The sequence below is a fragment of the Vespa mandarinia genome, chromosome 12, assembly GCF_050613455.1.
Source record: "Vespa mandarinia isolate Hongniang chromosome 12, ASM5061345v1, whole genome shotgun sequence".
NCBI classification, from domain to species: domain Eukaryota; kingdom Metazoa; phylum Arthropoda; class Insecta; order Hymenoptera; family Vespidae; genus Vespa; species Vespa mandarinia.
In genome coordinates this window covers 177,048-200,567 of record NC_140821.1, presented here as the reverse complement: position 1 = coordinate 200,567, position 23,520 = coordinate 177,048, and the positions used below count along the sequence as shown (strand labels likewise).

Sequence of the window (23,520 nt, the reverse complement as noted above, 5' to 3'; positions counted from 1 at the left end):
TTCTTAAAAGAAACAAAAAAGAATCAAGTCAAGTATGACGTTTACCATGTAAATATACAATCAAATACCTTAGTCGCGAAATCTCTTTGTCACTAGTTCCATTTCACACATTAATTTGTGCATTTTCGACGATATTCGATATAACAATTGGTGAATATTTAATTCGTACGATAATTTTCGAAGGTGTCGTCGAAAGATATTTTTTCATTAGGAAAACTTGACTATGATCGGAGATCAATGACAAAAATTATTACGTATCGTTATCTCTCTCTTTGTCCCTTCGTAATCGACAATAATCTAACGGTCTAAAATATGATTATATCATCTATGACTTTTAAATACTATCTATACTACCTTTCAATTCGTATCAACGCTACTGCTCTACACACCTTAATTAATAGTAATATTTCGATCAAACATCGTTCACTTAATATTTCTCAAAATTGTGAAAACTTGTAATCAACGATTCATTCAGGATTTTATATAAGATGTGTGTATATATATATATATATATATATATATACACATACATACAAATGCGCGCGCGTACGCCACGCACACACACACACACACGCACGCACGCACACGCACACGCACACGCACACGCACACGCATTAGACAAATTTTATATCTTTCTTTCATTTCAGTCGGGATAACACATGAGATTCAAAAATCCGGCAGTTATTCACAATTGGTCACGAAGCTTAATTGAATTTGGTACTTTTTAGATAGTCGTTTCCTTCTTTATATCTTTTTTCTTTTTTTTTTTTTTTTTTTCATTTTACTTTTTTCCTTCATTATCCTCCTACGTAAGACGTCGAAAGATTTTTCGGCAGTTATTCACGATTGGTCAGAAGAATATCGGAAAGTTCTTACCTTTCGCGTTAACCTGATAAGTAATACCTATAAGATTGATAAAGTTCATGGCACACAAGGTTTTCCGTCATCGAGAGAGAGTATTTCTATCGTAAAGAATAGTCGCGCGTGTTTATAAAATCGCCATAATTCATACCTATTGCGTCAAGAAACAAGTCGCACATTTGTCTTTACTATTTTTTCATTGGTTTTCTTCGTCAGTAACGGATTTCGATTAATGGTTTTTCTCAATTCTCTGACGTCATCGTCAACAATAACGATCCCACTTGGTTATCGCCGTTTTTGCGTTTTATTCTTTAGCAATAAATACCGTAAAATTCCATGGCACAGTTGATGTGCGCTGGATGAAAATGACCATGCGGCACCATGTGACTCTGCATGTGGGCTGTGTATCAGTCCGTCGGTGGCTCGAGATAAGGTATTTCACTAGTGACGTTAAACGACTCGAAATAATGATTAAGGAACTCAAAGGTGGGCCGTTTCTCGGGACTGGCGTCCCAGCACTGTAACATTAATCGATATATACTGTCCGGCAGCGGATGGTTCAGTGGTTTGGGCATACGGTAACCTTTGTCGACTTGCTCGATCACTTCTCGGCCGTGCATACCTGAGGGAGAGAAGTGTTGCTTTTATCGTTTATCAAAATATGAGATGTTATGAAGAGATAAGAAGAGTTGCATCTGAATTGCACTTACCGGGATAAGGAACTTGTCCGTAAGTGAATAACTCCATTAGTAAAATACCATAGGACCAAACGTCGCTCTTGATGCTGAACCTTCCGTAAACGATGGCTTCGGGAGCGGTCCACTTAACCGGGAACCTACTTCCCTGTTTAGGACAGTATTCGTCGTCCTCGATCACTCTAGCGAGGCCAAAGTCGCAAATCTTCGCTTTATTCTTCTCGCCTATGAGAACGTTCCTAGCAGCTAAATCTCTGTGTATCAACTGTTTGCTCTCGAGGTGTTCCATGCCGGAGGCAACCTGGGCAGCGATATAAATCAAGTCCTCGAATTGCATATACTTGCCGTCACCGGTACGTAAAAAGTCCAAGAGGCTCCCGTTACACATGTACTCTTGGACGATGTAAATTGGTTCCTCTTTCGAGCAGACCGCGTATAAGGCGACCAAATGCCGGTGCCGAAATTGTTTCATTATCGCGGCTTCTTGAAGGAATGCCTCAGTCGACATGGTACCCGGACGAAGCGTCTTCACCGCCACTTCGATTTTATTCCGCCATTTGCCGTAATAAACCTCACCAAAGTTACCGTGTCCCAATTTTCTTATCAGCTGTATCTCGTTCCTGTTGATCTCCCATTTGTCACGCAATTCTGGCCCGAGATCCCACATGTCCGGCTGGGGCTTCGGACAGGGCTTCGATAAAACGTGACAGAGGCCTAACGCGTTTTCTAACATATGGAAAAACAATCAAGTTGACTTTTTAATCGCCTCGTTGATCGCGAGAAATTTTACTTTAAGAGGTATATACTCACTGCTGTACGCCATAACGAGAGCTGGCAAGGTTGGGAATGTCTGATTCGTGGCGATAAAGAAGCCGCCATTGTCTAAAGGTTTGATCTTATAGTGTTTCACGTGATGACCCCTGCCCTCTTCCCAATCCTTTACCGACAGACTGTAACCCCTTGGATTGTGCTCGCTTGGTCTTACCAAAAATGTGCCGCGTGGATTTTCATCGACCAGCAACAACTTTCCTGCTTCCTTGCGCGAGACGTTCTCGAAGAACCAACTGCAAACGACGATATATATATATATACATATATATATATATATATATATATATATATATAGAGAGAGAGAGAGAGAGAGAGAGAGAGAGAGAAAGAGAGAATATTAAATTTTTCGTTCGTCTCGTATCTTTGGATTCTAAGAAAAAATTTCGAAAAAAATGAAATTGTCCGACACGCACTCTTCGCTTTCGACGGAACGTTCGACCGCTACGAAATTCCACGGGATTAGACCTTCCTGCAGGGTCGTCAGGTGTAAAACCTTCCACCAGTCCGGCTCGGAATCATCCAAAACTTCCATTCTGTCGCCCTTGACGAAGCTCACATCGGTGCTCTCACGAGCCGTATAATTGTACAGAGCCACGACGATTTTGTTTGCTCGTTGGGAGTGAGCTATTAAAAACAATGATTGTACTTGATGAAATACCTTTGAAGCACCTTACTGGAGAGCAACGATTGCCATTAGCAGGACAAAGTTTTGAATGAAAAGAAAAGGGAAAAGGTGGAAAAAAAAGAGAAAAGAAAAAGAAAAGAAGAAAGGAGAAGGACCACTAATTCGATCTACGATCAAAGATAAATCAAGATGATAACATAAAATAATACACACATGCAGGCGTAACGACAGGCGAGCTTGTTTTACGTGGATGATGCTGTATCTGTAGCTTACAAGGTGTTGGCCTCGGACGGATAATATCCGCCCTGGCTTGTACGCCTCTCTGGTTTGGATCGGCTGTGTATCGGTCCAAGGAACCACCATTGCTATGTTTTGAGCTCAATCCCGTTTCTGCTTTCGTATACCCTGCAAACGTATGGAAAATAAGATACTTCGTCTTTTAATCGGGATCGAATTCTTCTTCATCCCGTTGAAACTTACCGATTGGTTGAGGCTCCTGTCGTTTGCTACAACACTTGCCCATTTTGCTTCACGTTCCTGACGTTCTTCCGTCTCAATCGTTAGAACATTCGAATCTCATCAGGATTCCCGTGAAATGTCTTCATTTCTTCGTCTTTTCAAATAATCCTCCTCCACCTGTCCATCCTGTGCGTGCGTGCGTGCGTGCGTACCTACGATAGGAAAAAAGAAACGAATCACAGATACGATTATCGTCATTCCACCGCCGATCGTCTCTGTATCGCGTGGAATCGCAATGGAGGTCGATCGCAGGATGCAGGTCGCGCATGTTAATGTACGGTTGTCACTCAACTTCGGTCGAGCGTGAAAAATAGCGAGACTCGATAATAATGCATTATCGTTATTATAATCGTATAATTCTTAAAGGCTCATTTTTTTTTCTTCTTTATTTCCTTCCATCCTTCTTTCTCAAATAGATCGAACAAATAAATTAGAAATTATATCGTGTATCCGGGAACCGTTTGCGCCTGAAAATCGGCAACCTTTCGTACCTCGTCGGTAATGATGGTCGTCGAGTCGTCGATAACAAAATTTTGTTAAACTCATTTTTTTCTTTTCTTTCCTTTTCTTTTTACGCGTATCCTCCGAGACAATTAATTAATTTTCCAAGAGATCCGGAACACGGTCGAGCATGCAATTACACGAGGGATTATTCTAACGTGGAATTGCCTTCGACGTTTCCGATTAACAAGGACGGCCAACGCGTTGTGACTGTTTTCCCGATTGAAACGTGCAACAGAGAGAAAGATAACGAATCTATGTAAATCTTTGAAATTAACAAATCGTGTATACCGAGAAAGAGGGGGGGAGAGAGAGAGAGAGAGAAAGAGAGAGTTCGACTCTATCTTAAGGGTTTACGAATACGTTTCTTGTGCAAATTTCCAACGTTATTACAACGAGAGCTTAGGATTATCCTGTATACTCGGTGATAAGTTACTTTAATCGTAGTTCGTATAAATCGCACGTTATCGCAGAGGTAGGTCACGAACATTCGACGATGTCGAACGGAAAGATAGGCGAATGAATATCAATTAAAAGAAGAATTCATTTCGAGTATGGCAAACGCGAAAAAAGGAGACACATGATTATATAGAAGTAGGAAGATGCTCAAATCCGGACGCATCGCGAGGAAAGTTTTTAATTAAACAGTTGGAGGGATTTTTCTCGGATGCATATATCTATAGTTAGTACATATGTACACGTAGAAATATCGAACGGAATAAGGACGTTGAAGGGTCGATTTGGATATGGCTTGCTCCACCTCCTCCGCCCCCATAGAAACTATGCTTGTAGGGATACAGTTATGTACGTACGTATGGGTCGACACAAACACCTTCAGGATCAACCCTCACATTCGCAAACGCGCGCGCACACATGGAATCACGTAGAACGGATATACGAGCCGGACGAGTCGGTCGATATCTCCCGCAGTAGCTCTCTCTCTCTCTCTCTCTCTCTCTCTCTCTCTCTCTCTCTCTCTCTCTCTCTCTCTCTCTCTCTCTCTCTCTCTCTCTTGCATATAACTCCGTATCCCGATGGTGCTTTCGTGTGACGAACAATGGCGACGTTTTGTCGTAACGATGGACAAAGAGGAATTAAAATTTTCTTTCCTAGCTCGGCCGTCGACACTTTAACGAACCATTCGAGCAACGATCGTTTTTCCCAAGGGCTGCTTCATTCGTTTTCCATAAAAAAGAGAAAGAGAGAAGATAGAGATGCTTTTTTGCTTTTCTTTTCAAAACACGCTATCTGATATTTATTATTTTTTCTGTTTTTTAGGAAGAGAGAGAGAGGGGGGGGGCGGGGAGAGAAGGATGGGTAGGGGAGGAAGGCTGACGCAAAGCTCGTGTAAACATTAATATCGCAAGAGTTTCCGTAGAAACATTCTTGTTTGATCGGCTTCTCTTCGTTTACACAGGAATGAAGTATGTACCTCGAAGGCATAAAGAGTATCACGATGCTTTCTTTTTTACATTAAATTCTTATCTATCAAAGAAATAAATTTATAAACACTTCCGGATGTTAGGTCTTAGGGGTAAAAGCTCTGGTTATATTTGTCGGGCAAGATTGTAGAATGAGCTTCTTCGAATGGACACGTAAAGCTTGATTTCGTGACTACGCCCTTCCCTCGCAATTCTCGTCCTTTTCTGATCGTACCTACATCCATTCGGTAGCGCTTTAGGGGCGATTGGACATTATCGCGAGTCAGGGGCGTACTTAGGTACGCGCCTGCCTAAAACTGATTCGTTCCTTCCCCTCCCTCCTATCTCTCTCTCTCTCTCCTTCTCTCTCGTTGATATCTAGGGACTATTAGTGTAGAACTAAAAACAAGAGGTCTTCCCAACTTTTTCCTTTATAGTAATCATAAAATATGATTAAGGCGGAAAGGTAGCCAAAAATAAAAAATTGGATTTAATATTTAATACTGCCTTTGATTATGATTCGAGCCCTACAACTATAAGTTATGATACAATTTCACGGAAGGCGGTAAGAGGAGCTTTGAGAAACTCGGAGAAAGGCCTAGGAGGTAGGAGTCATCGAAGGCGTTGCAAATTACGTTTCGGTCTCCCCTACTGAAACAGTCTGTCGAGTCTCTCGAGGGGAGGCCTTCCTTGCAACCCCTAATTTTCGTCGTAGCTGGGGTATCTCCGGATTCATGCGCGACAGAATAACCCCAATGGCTGCTCGTTCGTTCATTCGTTCATTCGTTCTTTCGTTAAATCGCGGACTCGTTTTCTAAGAGTCCGACGTTGCACCTAAAATATCGACTCTGCCTACTCTCTCTCTCTCTCTCTCTCTCTCTCTCTCTCTCTCTCTCTCTCTCTCTCTCCCTCTCCCTCTCCCTCTCCCTCTCTCTCCTCCTCTCTCTTCGTTTATTAATAATTCTCACCGTGAAATTTTTTTACATTCTATTGCTTTCTCTCATCATCCGACTTTCTTATTTTTGCTCGTAAATCAAGAAGACGACAACAACGAGGGGATCGTAGGGGATGTAAATTCGTAAGATATTTAGGGAATTAAGTAAAGCGGGAAATAGTGTCGTCGTTGCACGTGGTAGGATCGTTTCAAGCGAGAGAAAGAGAGAAAGCTTTTTCTCAGAGTAAAGATAGAAACTGTGTTCAACGCCAAGGCGAAGCCGGCACTTCGGGATGCACTTCGATAGAAATGCAAATGCGTCGTTCTCTCGAAGTAGCTGACTGCTACTCTACTACGAGTCGCTTTTCTTTGCCCTTTCCTTCGGTCGCCTTCCTTTCGGCTATTCATTGGCCAGGAAGATTACAATACGATTACAATGGCAACATCGAGAAAAGGGATATCCTCGATACGTGGGAAAGAAAATTTATTGAGAAAGAAAGCTCGAGGGGCTAAAAGAAAAGGACGACGATGCTTGAAAATGTGCAATTCGACATGTGACATGTATATGTGTTGGAAGATAGATTAAATTTTTAATAGATAAAGAGGATGCAGAAAGTTCGATAAAAAGTCGATCTAAAATGTTTAAATCTTTCAATTCGTTTACATTATTATTATTATACATATTTTACTATCATACATATTATTAGTATTAATAGGAATGTCCGTAAAGAAACACTTACAAGGGTTCGTTTTTTCAGTTAGTTTCAACCTTTCGCCGCTAGATGGTGATCGAATCGTGATAATCGGTCGATAGCTATGTACTTATAAATGGATATCTATCTCCAGGCGCGATACACTAGTCGAATTATTCGAGCATTTTTTTATAGAAAAATTTATAAATTTAACTACCGTTATAACTAGATCGAATACCAAATTTAATACCTAATAGAATTATCCTTCGAAAAGGAAATATTCTTCTTTTTTTTTTCCCCCTGTAAACGTGCCAATGCTACAAGCTGTACGGATATCGTTTGGATAACTTGTAATTATCAACGATAAGAGAAAATAACCAGACAGTTGCGTTCACTTCATTATTTTTACATTTAAATTGCATTAACCGAAGAGAGAAGCGTATCGGTATCGAGTTGCTAACGGTATTCAAACGATTCGTGATCGTCCTGCATATCCACGTCGTAATATTACATCGAAGTAACAACTATCGGAAGAATTCTGCAACCTCGAAAGCTCGCTTAACGTATATATCAATTCAGACAATCAATTTACCCAACGAATTGTCTTCTTCAAAAAAATTGAAGAAACGAATTTCAACGATAAAAGTTAAGAATAAGAAATTGTCGAAATATTCCAGCGAGAAAGAAGAAGGGCTTGAGAAGCGAATGGGTCCAAGGATCCAAGTACGGGAATGGGCCCGAGTCTTCATAAAGTGACGTCATTCGAAACCCACTAGGGTCAAAGATCTCTTCGAAGCTCGCGAACGCTTTCGAGCGTTCCACTGTGTACCTAATACACGATCGCCCTCTTATCTCTTTCTCTCTCTCTCTCTCTCTCTCTCTCTCGTTTCAAGATTTTTCACGCTACTCTTCGTATATAAACGCGTATAATGAGATTTATCGTTTCTCCTTTTAACCCGAGTTCGGAGTATAAGCATAAACGAGAGAGTAGAAATCGTTTCACGCCTCGTTTAGTAACAACTACCTATTACGGTCTCCTGGTTTGTTCCACATCGTCGAAAGAAACTCATCGATTAAGAAGGTTGCTCGCGTGAAAAGAAAGAGAGAGAGAGAGAGAGAGAGAGAGAGAGAAAAGAATGTTAAACCGAAATTGAATTTTACGAGGAAGGACGAGCGGTACACACTGTGAGTCAAGCGACACGATGCACATACAAAGATACTTACTGTATACGAGAGCTAGCTCGGAGAGATAAGTATACGCGATAATATGCTCGCGCCCGTATGGACGATCGTTTTCCTTTTCGGAAAGAAGCCGCGACGAACCGCAGCTGCGTTTCCCCTTGAATATTCGTGAACTTAACGGGAAGTTATCTTCGTTCCGAAAGCATTCCAAGTATACATAAGTAAGCGCGTATACCAAATCAAGCAAAAGGAGCAAATCGTTCGATCGAATGAGTCGCGCGAACGAAAAAAATGTCTATTATAATATTACATTTAACATTCATTCGCAATAAAATAATGGTCAATTAGAATAATAAACGATTATCACGCTTTTCGTGTCAAGAACCGATCGTCGACGTTGAATATCACACAATATATGCGTGTTTGAAAGAGAACATTGATCCTCCGAGCACATTTCACCTTTCTTCTCTCTCTCTCTCTCTCTCTCCCTCTCTCTCTGTCTGTCTATCTATCTATCTATCTATCTATCTATCTATCTATCTATCTATCTACCTATCTATCTATCTATCTATCCATCCATCCATCTATCTATCTATCTCCTGATACCTGGCAGATTCTAACCAAGCAGTCATCATCGTCGAGTGTATATTCGGCGAGAAAAGGGAGAGAAGGGAGAAGGGAGTCATGAGTCACGACTACGTCACGAAACGACGTCTCTGAGTCATGAGGAGCACGACGGGTTTTCGGTGTCGTAGCGTAATTTCTCCTTGGCGGCCGAAGAATAGACGTCGTTAAGACGGCAACCGTAGAGAAAGATGAAGAAGAAAAAAAAGAGTCGACCTGGTCGTACTTAAAAACCAATGAGAGGAACTTGCCCTCCCAGGGGACGATCCAAGTGAGAGGACTCGTCGACCTAAAAACGGATGACGAAAACTCGAAGAAAAGTCTCTTTTACGAGAACATTCGATATTCTTTTTACACGTTGAAACGTTAGGGAGACGAGTTTGAAGGAAATTGACACTAGCACGCTTCTTTACGCGAGCTGATTTTCATCGAGCTCGCGCACGCTTGTCGTCAAGGTAAAAAGGTCGGAACGAGGACCTACTTGAACGCGTTTTCTCGTCACTCGACCTCCTCTTGCGTCGTTGTAGACGAGGCAAGCGCGCGCGCGCGAACACAGAGGACGAACGTCTACGTCTACGAACAAAAACACAAAACTCTCCACCTTTGATTCTTGTATTTTCTAGTCGATGCAGAAAGCACTCCAAACGTCGTCGTGAGATTTGTTTGCATCGCCTCGTTCTCCTCGAGTCATTGACCCGAAACTAGACCCAACTTTTGTTTTTACCTCTCGCATCTAAAACAATCGAGTTCGATCGTCTCTTTCGAGGAGCATGTCCTTGGAGAATTCCATGACGATCATTGAGATGAGAGAGAGAGAGAGAGAGAATAGAGAAGAGTATTAAGGATTCAGAGAGCGACTTAACGGTCTGCAGCCTGTCCGCAGGACGTCTATACAGACAGGACGAAGAATTCTCTCTTCCGGTAGTATCGATTCGACGATCGATCGATTACAAATGCATATTTCCCGACGGTTTCATTTTTAACACAGCTCATTAGTGAATACAATATCATTAGTTTTTAATACGCTATCAAATGTTATATACCTATTGCACGAAAGAATATTCTATAGGATGAATGAATTATTTTTCAAGCATTTTTGCACCTATGATTTTACACCATAGCCAAGAATTGTTCGAGCGTCACCGATGTTGGTAAACATCATAACGATATTTAGCGTAGTTTACCTTCTCGTTGTTTTATTTATTCAGTATTTATCTATTCGTCGTTGAGTTGTACGGAGAGCGTCGAGCACATCGAGCATTCGAGTCGCGTACATAAGGGACTTCCTTCGTGACACGGTGTCGGTCGTCGCAGTCCGGCATGGCGCGGCAACTCTCGCAGTCATCGTCGTCCTCGTCCAACTTTGAGAGACCGTTCTACGTGACGATTCACATCGTCGCCGGAAAGAGACGGCTCAAATACTATTGCTTTTCTCTCTCTCTCTCTCTCTCTCTCTCTCTCTCTCTCATTCTTATGTTTAAAAGAGCAAAGAAAAAGTAGAGGCGCACATAATGTCTGGCTCGTTCGAAGGAAGAAAGAAACGTGCATCGTCGAGGGTTAAAGCCGTAAGCCCGCGTGGTTTGCGCGAGATCGATAGGTTCACCCTCGATAAGGGGAGCGATTAACGTGGTAATGACGGAGAATTAGAGAGAGAGAGACAGAGAGAGAGAGAGAGAGAGAGAGAGAGAGAGAGAGAGAGAGAGAGAGAAAGAAAGAAAGAAAAGTGCAAAGGCCCTGGAGGAAGAAGAGACTGGTCGGCGCCTGGAAAAGGGCAAGGAAGGATTGTCTCTCTCGCTCGATCATTCTACGGCGACGAGAGTTCTCTCTCTTCTCCATTGGCCCGTGCTAATTCCGAATCTGCTCGTTGTTCCGGCCAACGCGCCGACAAAGCTTTGATGCCGTGCTTACGCCAAACGAAAAAGAAAGGAAAAGAGGAAGAAAATAGAAAATAGAGGAAGAGAGCACGTAGCGAGACTATGAAAAAGAGTGAAAGAGATATACAAGGGAAGGGACACGTCCAAGGATTTTAATGAAATTTTTCGATTCATTCGTGGGAGCACTCATCGTTTTCATTCTCTACCACACTTCTCTCTCTCTCTCTCTCTCTCTCTCTCTCTCTCTCTGTCTCTCTCTCTCTCTCTCTCTCTCTCTCTGTCTCTCTCTCTCTCTCTCTCTCTCTCTCTGTTCGTTCTTTCTTTCTTTTAATTCGATATCGAGGAATGAAAAGAAACAAATGTTTCAATCGATCGAATCGTTTTCTACTCGTTTCCTATCTCCATTGTTATTATACTTTTGTCGAGCGACGTGTTTCCAATCAAGTTAACAAAATATATATATATATATATATATATATAATTCTATTTCGCTGTTCATGTGCCAAGAAGGGAAAGGGAAAACTTGCTTGTTTTTCTATATCGAGATAATTCCGACTATCTCGGACGATAATACGTGCCGAATGCATCCGAAGCGGTAGGTAGGTAGCTAGGTAGCAGACGCGTCAGGACGAGCAGAGAGCATCGGAGAAGAATGATCCGTCAGGAGATCCTACGACGATCGATCGACGTGTTGGCACGCTCGTTGATTCCTTCCAAAAATAGGATACCATCAGAAAACGCCCTGCTGCCCGATTCTCTGGCAACGCCATTATTACAATCGTTTTCGAGGATAGTACGAAAAAAGAATAATTTTAATTTTAAACGGTAATACGATATAAAGTATCGTTAAACTCTGATATATCCCATCGGTATATCGACCAATATACCAATATCTATTCTATACGTTACACGACGATACGTCGCAAAGTTCGAACGACGAAGAGAAGTCGGACCGAAGAAAGGGGAGAAAGGGGAGGGGGAGAGAGAGAGAAACTCGAATCGCACGACTTCCTCCCAAAAATAGACGCATGGTTTCGATGGTCCCTCCGGTTTATTCGAGGACGCCTAAGCTCGGTCGATTGATCGGAAAACACGCGAGATAGAGACGACTCGAGACGAGAAAAGCAGTAAGCAAGAAAAGCTGAACGAAATTTTAGGTTTCTGGAGCACTTGGACAGTGTTTTAAAGGTCGGTAACCTTTTCCTTTTACGTCATATCCGTCGCTAAGTGAGCTCCCGGTAAAAGCCGCTCGATATCACGAAAATGCTATTAGGTCGTGCTCGGACAACCACGATGAGGAGAAAAGGACGAAGAAGAAGACGAAGACGAGGAAGAAGAAGGAAAAAGATAATTTTCGACTTAACGTTTTCGCCCGTACGAACTTTTTGCGCCCTCGTTCGCGGCAAGACGAGAAGGAAAATTTATAGCACTTTGTTTCACGAGCCTGAACGAGGCATAAATTTCCTGAGTAACTCCAGCTTGCCAAACGGGAGTCAAACTTTCTAGGCTACTGGAAAACTTATTTTGATTATTATGTGTTACGTCGACGATACGTTTTAATAATTATTGATATTTAATATCTCATTGAAATTCTAAAACATCCATCAGAGAAGAATTTAAGTTTTAATAGATTTATATTTTTTTCAGTCTCTTTTGCTAAGTTAAGGACCGACAAAAGAGTATGCACTCTCGAACGTATGTGCGTTCCTTCTTTCCCAACGAAGCGAGCCTCCCTCCGTTAAACCCCATGTATGTTTCTACGCTTGCGTATGTACGCGTGTAAAAGGCTGGAGAGTAAAGTAGGTACTTCGCCAACGACCAAACTATTGATAGCAGCGCCAACGCGGCCTTTCAAACATTCGTTTCGGTCTTGCATTCTCTCGTAGATGACTCTCTCCCTCCCCCCCTCTCTCTCTCTCTCTCTTCCTCTCGTCTTGCACACCGAGATACATCTTTATTAAGTGTGATCTTTAAACGGCACTTGGACACCAAGAAGAAACTTTGAAAATAACTGATGATACGAGTTTTGATTTTGTATCATCGCAAGTACAACTGACGATTTATCTCGCCTATAATTATCGGCTCGAGCATAATTTTCCAACCATTTTGCGTTCCCGTACTCCATAGGATTCGATCGAAAGGTTCCCCGAACCTTGGAGGGTGAAAACCGCGAGTTTGATGAGGGACAAACACGAAGCCGCTGTAATTACGTTTCTCGATATTGTTTTGGGATAGCGTTATTAGTAGAAATTCTGGGATATGTCGGACCCCGTGGAAACGATGTCATATAGTTCGTTCGTTTCTCGGGACGTCATTATAATAATTTATCAATTTTCACGTTTATCCTATGTAATGTTACATTAACGTTCCAGAGTACGCGACCGGTGACGAGCCGTGGTTGCCCGCGTGTTAATGATAAGCAGAATTTCAAAACGCGTCTCGCAAATACGAGCAGCACGATCGACCTATGACCCTCTTTTTGCATATTATTTCTTCGTAATAATTCGAACGCAAGTGCATGACGAAAGAAGGAAGGATTCTTTTAACGTGGATTGTATGCGAGTAAAAAGATTCAATAAATGTTTATCGATAAACGATGAATATACAAAGGAGGAAAAGGAAGAGGGAGAGGAAGGAGACGGTATCTATTAACGTCCTGTCTCTATTTCCGGATATATCTCGTTGCCGTGCGAAAATTTACCTTTCTCTCGAATATATCGATCGATAGCGCGAGAGTGCAAGGTAAAAAAGACATACGATGTCGCAAAGCTTTTAGTTGCAAACTGAGTCCCTTTTCTTTTTATCACGCCTATCTTTTCGATCAAACTTTAACGCGCTACTTCCTGTTCTTCGAAAAACTTTAAGAGAAACGACGACGACTGTATATAAAATTCATATATATGTGGGTGAGTAAATATGTACGGAGAGCTGCGTGTGTGTGTGTGTGTGTGTCGGTCGGAAACGGAAGGTCTAGGTTGTCGAGAGAAAGAGTGTATGTTGCATTGACCGTAATCGCGTTTTACGTGGTAGCCTCGGCTTTTTGCCGGCAGCCTTTCTCCTCGTCTCTCTTTTATACGGACGAGCTACGCTCTTGATAGTTGTAAATTAGGCGCATGGAAAGTCTGTTGGGCGAGTTACATTACTATAGACTGAAATGGAATGTAGTGCTAGTTTCGAAAGTATACCAAAGTATGTTTCTCTTTTTTCAATCGAAAAAAATCACATATCTCGATGATCGAAGATCGATCGAATAGATTGAAAAAATGAAAAAAAGAATTACGAGTTTCTACGAAAAAGTTTTATCGAAAGCCACGCAAAGAGCCTTTTATTTCCATCTCAAAGCTCTTCCCCCTTTTATACATTTGCCTAGTACGAGGAGCACCAACTTACCCGAGATTCCAACTCGGCGAGCTCTTTTAACCTTTTATGACTTGCACGGCACAGAGCAGACGTGGTACTTTAAGACGAGTTTAGCGAGTTTGCGAGGCGTTACCTTTCGTTATTTTTCAAATCACGGAATGCCTGGAATTAAAGCTACGCTACGCGTAGATACGTGTGATTAAAATGCCGAGAAAAGAATCGAATTAAAGAACGACGAGCGGATTCCGTGCTTGTTTTTTAAACGGCCACAGGTGTAACTTTCGCAAGGAGCTTGCGCAACGAGTAGGTGTACTTATTTATCTACATAGCTGCGCATCTGGTCCGAATTCAATTTCGTTACGCTTTTTTCTCGGCTCGTCGAGTTTACAGAAATCATCGTCCGATACAACTGCCAACGCTATGGCATCTTGGGAACGATTAAGTCGGTAGAAGAAACCATCCTATCGCGAGAGGACTCGAAATGAGAAATTCTCGGAGGTGCATTAGAGGACAAATATTAAGACGGAATTTCGAAAATGCGAGAAAATCGTGGTATTGGATTTTAAGGGTCTCCTTCGTAAGAATAAGAAATAAAAAGTCCGTGGATCGGCACGTGTGCGAAATAAACGTTAGCTCGAATGGCATCTTTCGAGCATGCCCCGTCAAACGAGAAACATGTGCTACGAAAGATCGAAGACATTTTTCTGGTCTTTGGACGGGCCACCGTGACTGACTGACTCGAACGCTATTAAAAGTCAGTCGACTGGTCTCTTTCTCTCACTCATGTTCCTTCTTCTTGATACAAAGAGGAGATATAAAAAGGGCCGTGGTAGCACGTGGTATCCAGATGCCACAGCAGCCGTGGGTCCTAGGAGTTACGTGTTGGGCCCACTTTCACGTGCCCGCGCATGTGTTCGTGCAGTCACGTGCGTGATGCGCCAATGTTTACTCTTCGCATGAATAATCCATCGGCCTATCCGGCGTATTATCCTCGGACCCAGAACCTCTGACCATAACTTTGGTATCGTGGACCGAGGCCCTAAATCAATACCAAGAAATCCGTATTTGATTAATTCATTAATTACTAGGATAGCTAGTCCTCTCTCACAAACTGTTGCATCGAAATGCAACACGTGTCGCTGACACATTTTTCTTTAGACTCGCTGAATTTACCATTACTCTCGTCGTCGTCGTCGTCGTCATCATCCTTTCTCGTTTCCAAATCGCTCGAGATCCTTTTTTTATTTACACATCCTTCCCGTGTTTCGCATACATACATACACGAAGCGTACACACAGAAACATATTCTCTGAGCGATGTTTACTCCTCCGAGTCCGATCGTACGTGAAGAGACTGACGCTTGGATAAGCTCGAACGCATATCGGGATAATATCGCGTCAATGACGACTAACGTAGGCTACTTCGCTATAAAAATCGAACGAGCTGGCTCGTGTAATGCGCGACGAACCACGAACAACGCCGTCGATGCGAACACTCGCGTGATATTTCGTTTGAAACGCCTACGATCTGACATTTCTCATTTCTCTTTCTCTCTCACACATATCATGACGAACGACGCGATATATCTCCCAAGACATTTTTTAATAAAAATTATTCTAGTTTGTAAAAACGAAGAGAAAGTCATCGATAATTGACTCGAAAAATAACAAATGATTTATAGTGGCAACAAAAGAAACAGTATTCGTTGGACAATCGAATTTATATCGATTTCGTTTTGAAGTAAAAGTGGAACAAGAGAACGATGGAAGACAAAGTTAAACGTTTCGAGAGATCGACATCTCGCGTGCGTGTCTCGAGTGCAGGAAGGTGCTGAATAGAGGTAGTTAAAATCGAGGAGAGGGCCAGCTGGCTCGCTTGCTCTCTCTCTCTCTCTCTCTCTCTCTCTCTCTCTCTCTCTCTCTCTCTCTCTCTCCTCATTGCTTCGCCATTGTCGGCGAGGTTATTACCTCCGATCGAATTATTGCTCCTTGCCATCTAAAGATAAAGAAGAGAGGTAGAGTACATGGACGTAATGCATTTCGAGCGAGTAACGAAAGGAGAACACGAGAACGTAGATTTAAAGAGCAAAAGATGCTCGTGTTATCGTTCAACGGAGAGCTATTTATTCTTCTTGGCTATTATTGTTACGAATACAAATGTATAAGTTTTAAATAAACAATGATGGAATAATTATCGAAAGAAAACTGAAAGGAGAAAAAGACAGAGAGATGGAGGTACGTAGAACGCAGAAGAAAAAAGAGAAGTAGAAAACAGACGATGTTAACACTACCGAGAGCCGATCGAAGAAGCCGGCTGACTCGCGTGGAAAACATCGTATTGTCGATGAAATTATTGCCTGAGTCTACCCATGAAATTAAAGAGAGAGATGGAAACGAGGGGAGGGAGGAGAGGACGATATAAACAGAAAAGCGCAAAATCCCAAGCATTCGCTTCTTTTTGATCTTTTCAGTTTATCGAATTTATTTTGTAGTGACGCGTCTACGACAAAGCACCTTCTACGGGAATGATTCTACGAATAAGCGATAAGAGTATAGCCATTTGACGTTTAATCTCAGCCCTTTTGGTGACGGCTTTTAAATCGCTATGTAGGTATATGTGCACTCTGCCTAGAACAGGTCTTCTTTTTCTTTTTTTCCTGCACTTTTCCGACTATCAGAGTTACTTATCGACGTTCATAAATCCATCGAGCAGAGAGAAAGAGGGGGGGGGGAGAGGATTTTACGTGCCGTACACCTTACGTAGGCTCGATTCGCTCGATTAATTCGACATTCCGTGACACCTTCGTGTTCGATCGTTTCATTGTACTCAGCAATATAGGCAGCTTAGGTATACATTGTCTAACAAGTAACTAATCCTAGTTAGTTACCACCGAGGTTGTAGCTTGCAAGGTATGAGGGTGGTTCCAAACACAAACTAGCTCTTTCAACGAATAATCGGGGTTTCACGAGATCCTCGCAAACGATGATTATTATCGGGATAAGCTGAAGATTCAGCAAATGTTCCGGTAATCCATAGAGTCAGTCGATATGATCGAGGAATAATTTTATCCTTTCTTTTTCTCTTTTTGATTTGTATTAAAATGCGTTTAAATAAAATCACAATAATAGAAACGAACGACTTTTATCGGATCGAGTTTGCATATTCACAAAAAGAAATAGCTTTCAGACATTGCAGTAGTAGTAGTCAACGTTTTAAGCTCGACCCTTAAAGTGTTAGAAAACGAACAAGAAGAATAGCAAGTACCGTAGGTGTTGGGAGAGTTTCTTTTAGAGCGAGTCTAACAATCTGGGCTGACTACGACGAACAGTCCCCAGTGCCAACTCTTAAGCTTGTTTTGCAACATGGTTCAGGCCTGCTTTTCTCAAATTAATAGTAGCTCTCGTCTGAGCATAGATCAAAGAACGATCATTCGGTCAGGATTGAATATCAACTTTCTCTCTTCCTCTCTCTCTCTCTCTCTCTCTCTCTCTCTCTCTCTTTTAGAACTAAACTGCAACCCGTATACTTATACATATATTATTCTCCTTTCTTTCTTTCTCTTTTTCTTTTTCTCTCCCTTGAACCCTCCTAGGCCTTTGTCAGAGTGCGTACAATGTGCCAGCGGGATCGCCCACATAAAGAGACGGACTCTCGATAATTCAACGGGACAGGGCGAAAAAAATCAATAGTACAACCACCCCGACAACTACAACTACAACTACGACGCCAACGCCGACGACGACGACGACGACGACGACGACGACGACGACGATGATGGGGTGTCCCCTTCCCCTATTTTTCCTCACCCTTCCCCGGCTTGGCAACCCTGTTCCCCACCGAGTCGTCCATACACGCGGCATGAGAACGTTTTCTCTAGCAGTACATATAGTTAATGAACCTGGAAGAACCTATTTGCTCTCGCTTCCACGTAGAAAAAGGGAGAGAGGGTTATCGTTGGATATATAATCTCGTTGTTCAACCCATCACATATGGGGTGTCCGATTTTAATCGAAGCAAAAAAAAGAAAGAAATAAAAGCGAAGCGTGTAATCCTCTTCGCTCTCGGTTTACATACAGATATACATATATATACATATACATATATACATATATACATATATATATATATATATATATATGTATACACATAGACACACATATATTCTTTTCTAGTCTCTCTTTCCCGGACTAGTGGCAAGGAAAGTGGCACGAAATTCGGCCAGAGTTCGAACATTCGTCAAAGGGAGACTTCAATGCTCGCTGAAAAATATTCTTCCCTGAAGAGCGAAGGGGTAGTGATGTTGAATTTTATCGAAAATTTTTTGTACGCATGAAAGCATTTATATGAAATAGAGAGAGAGAGAGAGATTGAGAGATAAAAAGCCTCCGTTTGATTTCCATTGTGCCCTAAATTACCATGCGATATTTTTTTTCTTTTTCCATTTTCCACAAACAATCGAGAAAGGGATGGTTGTTTAGCTAAAGGTCAATGTGTCCAATTAACCGTGTTGATCAAGTTAGATTTTATATAATGTACATAATATGTACCTGTGTGTAAAGCGAATCTTTGAACTATTTTATAATGATGTCATCGTGTGAAGGAATCGACTTGTAACATTTTGAGATAATCGGTCATCCTAGAAATTCAACAAAGGGCATTTTATCATTGGATTATTTTTGTGTCACTGAGCGACCCCTGACGTCTAACATTTCGAATTAATTAATCGTGTTAAGAATTAAAGGAGAATCGTTTTGAATCGAAAAAAAATGCAGTAGCGAGTAATCGCCTAAATAAAAATAAATCAGGAAAATCATAACAATGCATTGAGATTATTGCGTTTGTCGTGACTGTTATCCACCTGTCTCTCTCTCTCTCTCTCTCTCTCTCTCTCTCTCTCTCTCTCTCTGTCATTCGTTCATCGATAATTGTCTTCTCCTTCTTTTTAAGGGGGTAATGCACATTGATGAAAGTGAAAAGCTGTATGCACTATTCGCGTATCTTACACGATCCGCCTGCGAATTTTTTATTTTCATAGAAACATCTCGTAGGACAAATGAAGAAGAAAATTTGAGTTGAAACTGCGAAAAAAAAAGCAGAAAAAAAAGGAATTTTTATATTTTGGAAAGATATTGAAGCAACTCGAAATATGACGAGTGACACAGCCATATACGCATTTATTCAATATACATACGTAAAGAGAAAGAGACAGCGAGCAAAATATCGATCGACGAAAGCGAGAGTGTCGAGAGTACTTTCTTCTTTTGCTTTTTTTCTCTTTTCACTTTTCCCGCGAAAAGAAAGGCTTCTTTCTTTCGTTCCGCTATTTTTTCTTTCTCTCACTCACGAATTCTCGGACGTATTTCTTTTCCTTTTCGCGAAGAAACAAAAGGGAGAAGCTATTTCTTCTCCTTTTTTTTTTTTCTTTTTTGTCTTTTCTTTCCTTCTCTTTCATCGAAGAGAGTCGATCAACGAAAACGAGAGTGACTCGTGGCCACGAAGGAAAGAAAGATATAAAAATAAAGAGTCTATCTGAGAGAGGCAAAACACCTACCGATTCTGAAGTGTGATTCTCTCAAAGATCTCTCAAAGGTCACCCGAAAAAGTGGGCGAGAAAAAGTTCAATGACCTCCGAAGATACTTTACGAAGGAAAGACAGAGAGTAAAAGCCAATTGATTTTCTTTTACAATATTTCAAAGCTTTCTTCGATTTTCTTGACCCGCTTCTCGACTCGCTTCTTTCTTCGTGGATTTCGAGGGATAAAACGACATCGACAGAAGGATCGACAGAAATTCGTTTAAAAGTATAATGAAAAAGTTGTTATCTTTCGGATAAAGTGATAACGAACGAAACGAAGGAACATAGTTTTGGCCTATTAAAGATGCGCATCATCCGAAAGTCGCTCTAGTACCGAATAATAAAGAGTACCTTCTTCACCAAGATCCTCACCGATATTCCTTAGTCGAGAATTAGCCGTTCGATAAGCTAGCTCTTCGAGACGCGATTTTTTTTCTTTGATCTCTCTTCTTCTTGTTCTTCTTCTTCTTCTTCTTCTTATTCCTCTTTTTATTCCTCTTTCGATGAAAGTCTTTCCTCCCTTTTTACTCGCCTTTCGAGTTTTCCTTCGCAGACGAGTTTTACGAGGTTGGTTGGAAAAATGTATAACGAGACTACCGACCGTTCCCGCTCATCGTATTTTCATCGTTTACAATCTCTAGGAGGAAGTCGCCGTCTAGGATTTTTAAGGAGAAGTTGTATCCTTATCCTTATTCGAGAAAGCAAACGCGACAAGACAAACTGGGCCGAATTGCCTCTCTCCCGACGATGATGAACGAAATGGGAGGGAAAAATGGAAAAAGATAGACGAATGGATAGAGAGGTTATAACCGGTGTCATGCTGTAAATCCAGACTTTCGACGCGTAACTGGCGAAAATCCAAAAGACGATCTTTCCCTAAGATTTAAACGGCTAAATTCTCGTTTGGCACTGCGCGCAGGGAAGTCGCATAAATAAGAAATGGAAAAATGATAGGAGGAGGAAGTGGAAGAAGGAAGAAGTGCTGCGTTTAAAAGTATCGCTGAGAAACGTTAGAATGTCTTGCGGCGAATAACTGGAGGTAAGAAAGTAGAGATTTCTCATTTTTTGAGCTTACCTTTTTTCCTCTGGACATTTTCCACGGGCTGTCTTTAAAAAAAGGAGAAACCAATGAAGATGAATAAGACGCGCGCGCAAAAGGTTTGCGATGGCGAATCGATCTAATCGATCGATTCCTCCTTCTTTCGATAAATGCAACGTTCAAATTTCAGCGCAACAGTGCCGTGAATACCATAATCGGCAAAGTCGTTTGACCTTAATCACCTCGAGAAATCAAGCGAAGACCCTCGGCATTATTGACGAACAAACGACATTGACGCGAAGCTTGCATAATCGTACGGATGGATGGCCGCGAAATTCAAATCTCTATCTCTATACGAACGGGATTGAATAATTTGTCCTTCCTAATGAGCTCTTCGTTAAATAATTATTCCTCTCATTTCGCATTTAATATTTTCTCTTGTCGTTGCATCAGCGTATATAGATACGTATGTATTATATGTCATACATATAAATAACATACGAAATGATAACGGTCGTTGCAAAGTGAGCGCGTGCGGTGAAAGCTCGTCGTAACGCTATAATGCTATGGCGTATGGGCGCGCATGCCAAAGAAGATACGTAACGACGGATTTACAATCGAGGAAAGTTTGCGCGACCAACCGGTTGCGTGCTTCTACTTTGCCCTGATTCCGAGTCACGTTAACCCTTTATATTCTCTCTCTCTCTCTCTCTCTCTCTCTCTCTCTCTCTCTCTCTCTCTCTCGGCTCAGCGACGATCCTATCGAGATCTCGATCGATTCGTAACGATGCGATCGCTAAATTTCATTAAAAGTAAAAACATTTGAAAAGCTTTTCTCTGCCATTAATTTACAACGGTTTACATGAGATTTCTATGAATATCCAGTATTAGGATTAGCTGTGACGATCGCGTTGATCTAACGGAGGAAACTCGAAACCTAACGTAATAATTAGGAGATCGTTCGTTGAGCAAACTTTCTTGACGTCCTTTTGCGTCGTTTGGAGATCGATCGATCGATCGGTCGATCGACAATCGAATGAAACTACAAGATGGACAAGATGAAAAAAGAATGAAATATCGTAAACAGAGAGCATACGCGAGAACGGAATTAAACGAAATCAATGCTACCTCATTTTCGTCCTTTTGCTTTGCCCTGCTCTGTAGACTGACTCAATTCGTCCCTAACGAACGAACTGCCACTTCGAATGCTAACACTTTGCTACCGAATATTGTGCTTTTTGATAACTGGCTAATGACGAACGAATATCTCTTGGGACAAATCTACGCGAACTTTTTTCTTTTTTACATTCTTCTTCCATTGTAACGCGTACCTTCCATTATTGTTTAAGTTTTGCCAATTTTTATAACGAAAGATCGTTTCGAAAAATGTATACAGCTATATAACCGATAGAGTACAGATACATATATAAGGTATATACGTATATATCTAGAAAGGCCCGGGGTATTTTCTAGCGAGCGGATAGCAACACACACCGGAGATACGCAGATCGAAGCGACACGAGAGTGCGAGAGAGAGAGAGAGAGAGAGAGAGAGAGAGAGAGAGAGAGAGAGAGAGAGAGAGAGAGAGAGAGAGAGAGAGAGAGAGAGAAAGAGAGAGAGACGCTTGCGAGAAAAAAAAAACAAAAAGAGAAAAGTTTTCGCGAAATTAAATCTTTAAGAGAGAAAACGTATTCTAAAAACGTATCCCGAATCTTCAACGAGGAAATCTCGCGAGCTTAAGGTCAATGGCGTTCCGTTTGTTTATCATGGTGGGCATTAGTGGTTGGTTGGTTGATTGGTTGGTCGGTCGGTCGGTCGGTCGGTCGGTCGGTCGGTCGGTCGGTAGGTAGATAGGTAGATAGGTAGATAGGTAGATAGGTAGGTAGGTAGGTAGGTAGGTAGGTAGGTAGGTAGGTAGGTAGGTAGGTAGGTAGGTAGATAAGTAGGTGTATTTTAGCGAATGTCAAAACACAAAATACAATAAAAAGAAAGGAAAGAAAAAATAATGAAAACTAGTCGTTTCTCGAAGGAATTTTTTTTGTTTGTTTTTACGTACCCTTGTTATCGCGACGAGCCGAGTAGTTTCGTTTACCACGAAAGTTTTCCTTTTGGATTAAATCCTCTTTCTCTTTCGGTCGAAAACGCGAACCAGGAGAAAGAACAAAAGCGTGTTAATTCCTCGTGTTTCTCAAATCACATTTTCTTTTCTTTATTCTTACGTCAGTTTCGGACCCTTGTCTTTCCTGCTAAAACACCGTATAAAAACAACACACGGCGCGCACACACGCACAGGCACACCGAGCGTGTGCGCAACACACAACAATCAACGAAATGTACCACGAGCGAACTGACAGTTACCACGGGTTCTTCATTATTGGAAAAGCTACCTTTTGCAGGCTGCTCTTGCGCAGCCGGCACGATACTACCGACTTTCTCCCCTCTACCAACAACTCGACGCCATTTCACTTACTTCCTTCGCCCCTCTAAACTTCCTTCTCCCGCCTTCAGCACCGTACGTAGTCGAATTCGGTACCCTTCTTCTTCCTCCTCCTCCTCCTCTTTCTATTTATCGATCCACGAGACGGTAGCTTTTATTTCGAGAGAAAAACAACAAAAAAAAAGACGAAAAAAAGATGCAAAAAAAAAGAAACCAAAAAAGGCAATGTTTCATTTCGATCGTATGCTTTTTCTCCAAATCCAAACAGATCTATTCAGAACGTTCGTTAAAGCTTTTCGAAAATCCCGCTCTCTTTCGTAGAACGAAGACGTAGAAAAGAGACGGCCAT

At 41.7% G+C, this 23,520-nt stretch overlaps 1 protein-coding gene across 2 annotated transcripts; it reads right to left on the bottom strand.

The window, feature by feature from the left end:
* Positions 1–713: 713 nt before the first annotated feature.
* Src64B (Tyrosine-protein kinase Src64B) lies at positions 714–23,177 on the bottom strand. Of its 2 annotated transcripts, none has more exons than XM_035882723.2 (7): positions 22,791–23,177; positions 3,493–3,683; positions 3,226–3,417; positions 2,801–3,011; positions 2,367–2,620; positions 1,572–2,282; positions 714–1,483 (listed from the first exon to the last, which is right to left on the bottom strand). In XM_035882723.2, exons 2-7 carry the CDS (start codon positions 3,533–3,535, stop codon positions 1,269–1,271), a joined length of 1,626 nt encoding a protein of 541 aa, XP_035738616.1. In that variant the 5' UTR covers positions 3,536–3,683; positions 22,791–23,177; the 3' UTR covers positions 714–1,268. The 2 variants fall into 2 exon arrangements, with proteins under 2 accessions (XP_035738616.1, XP_035738617.1); XM_035882724.2 differs by having other exon boundaries at positions 3,286–3,417.
* Between the last annotated feature and the right edge of the window lie 343 nt (positions 23,178–23,520).

Bases quoted from the DNA above. Each gene is read 5' to 3' on its own strand.
- Src64B (XM_035882723.2), bottom strand. From the start codon at position 3,535: ATGGGCAAGTGTTGTAGCAAACGACAGGAGCCTCAACCAATCG. The intron at 3,012-3,225 runs GTGTGTATTATT...TGTTTTTAATAG, and splicing joins GCCTGTCGTTACGCCTGCAT to CTCACTCCCAACGAGCAAAC. The intron at 2,283-2,366 runs GTGAGTATATAC...TCCATATGTTAG, and splicing joins TCTCGTTATGGCGTACAGCA to AAAACGCGTTAGGCCTCTGT.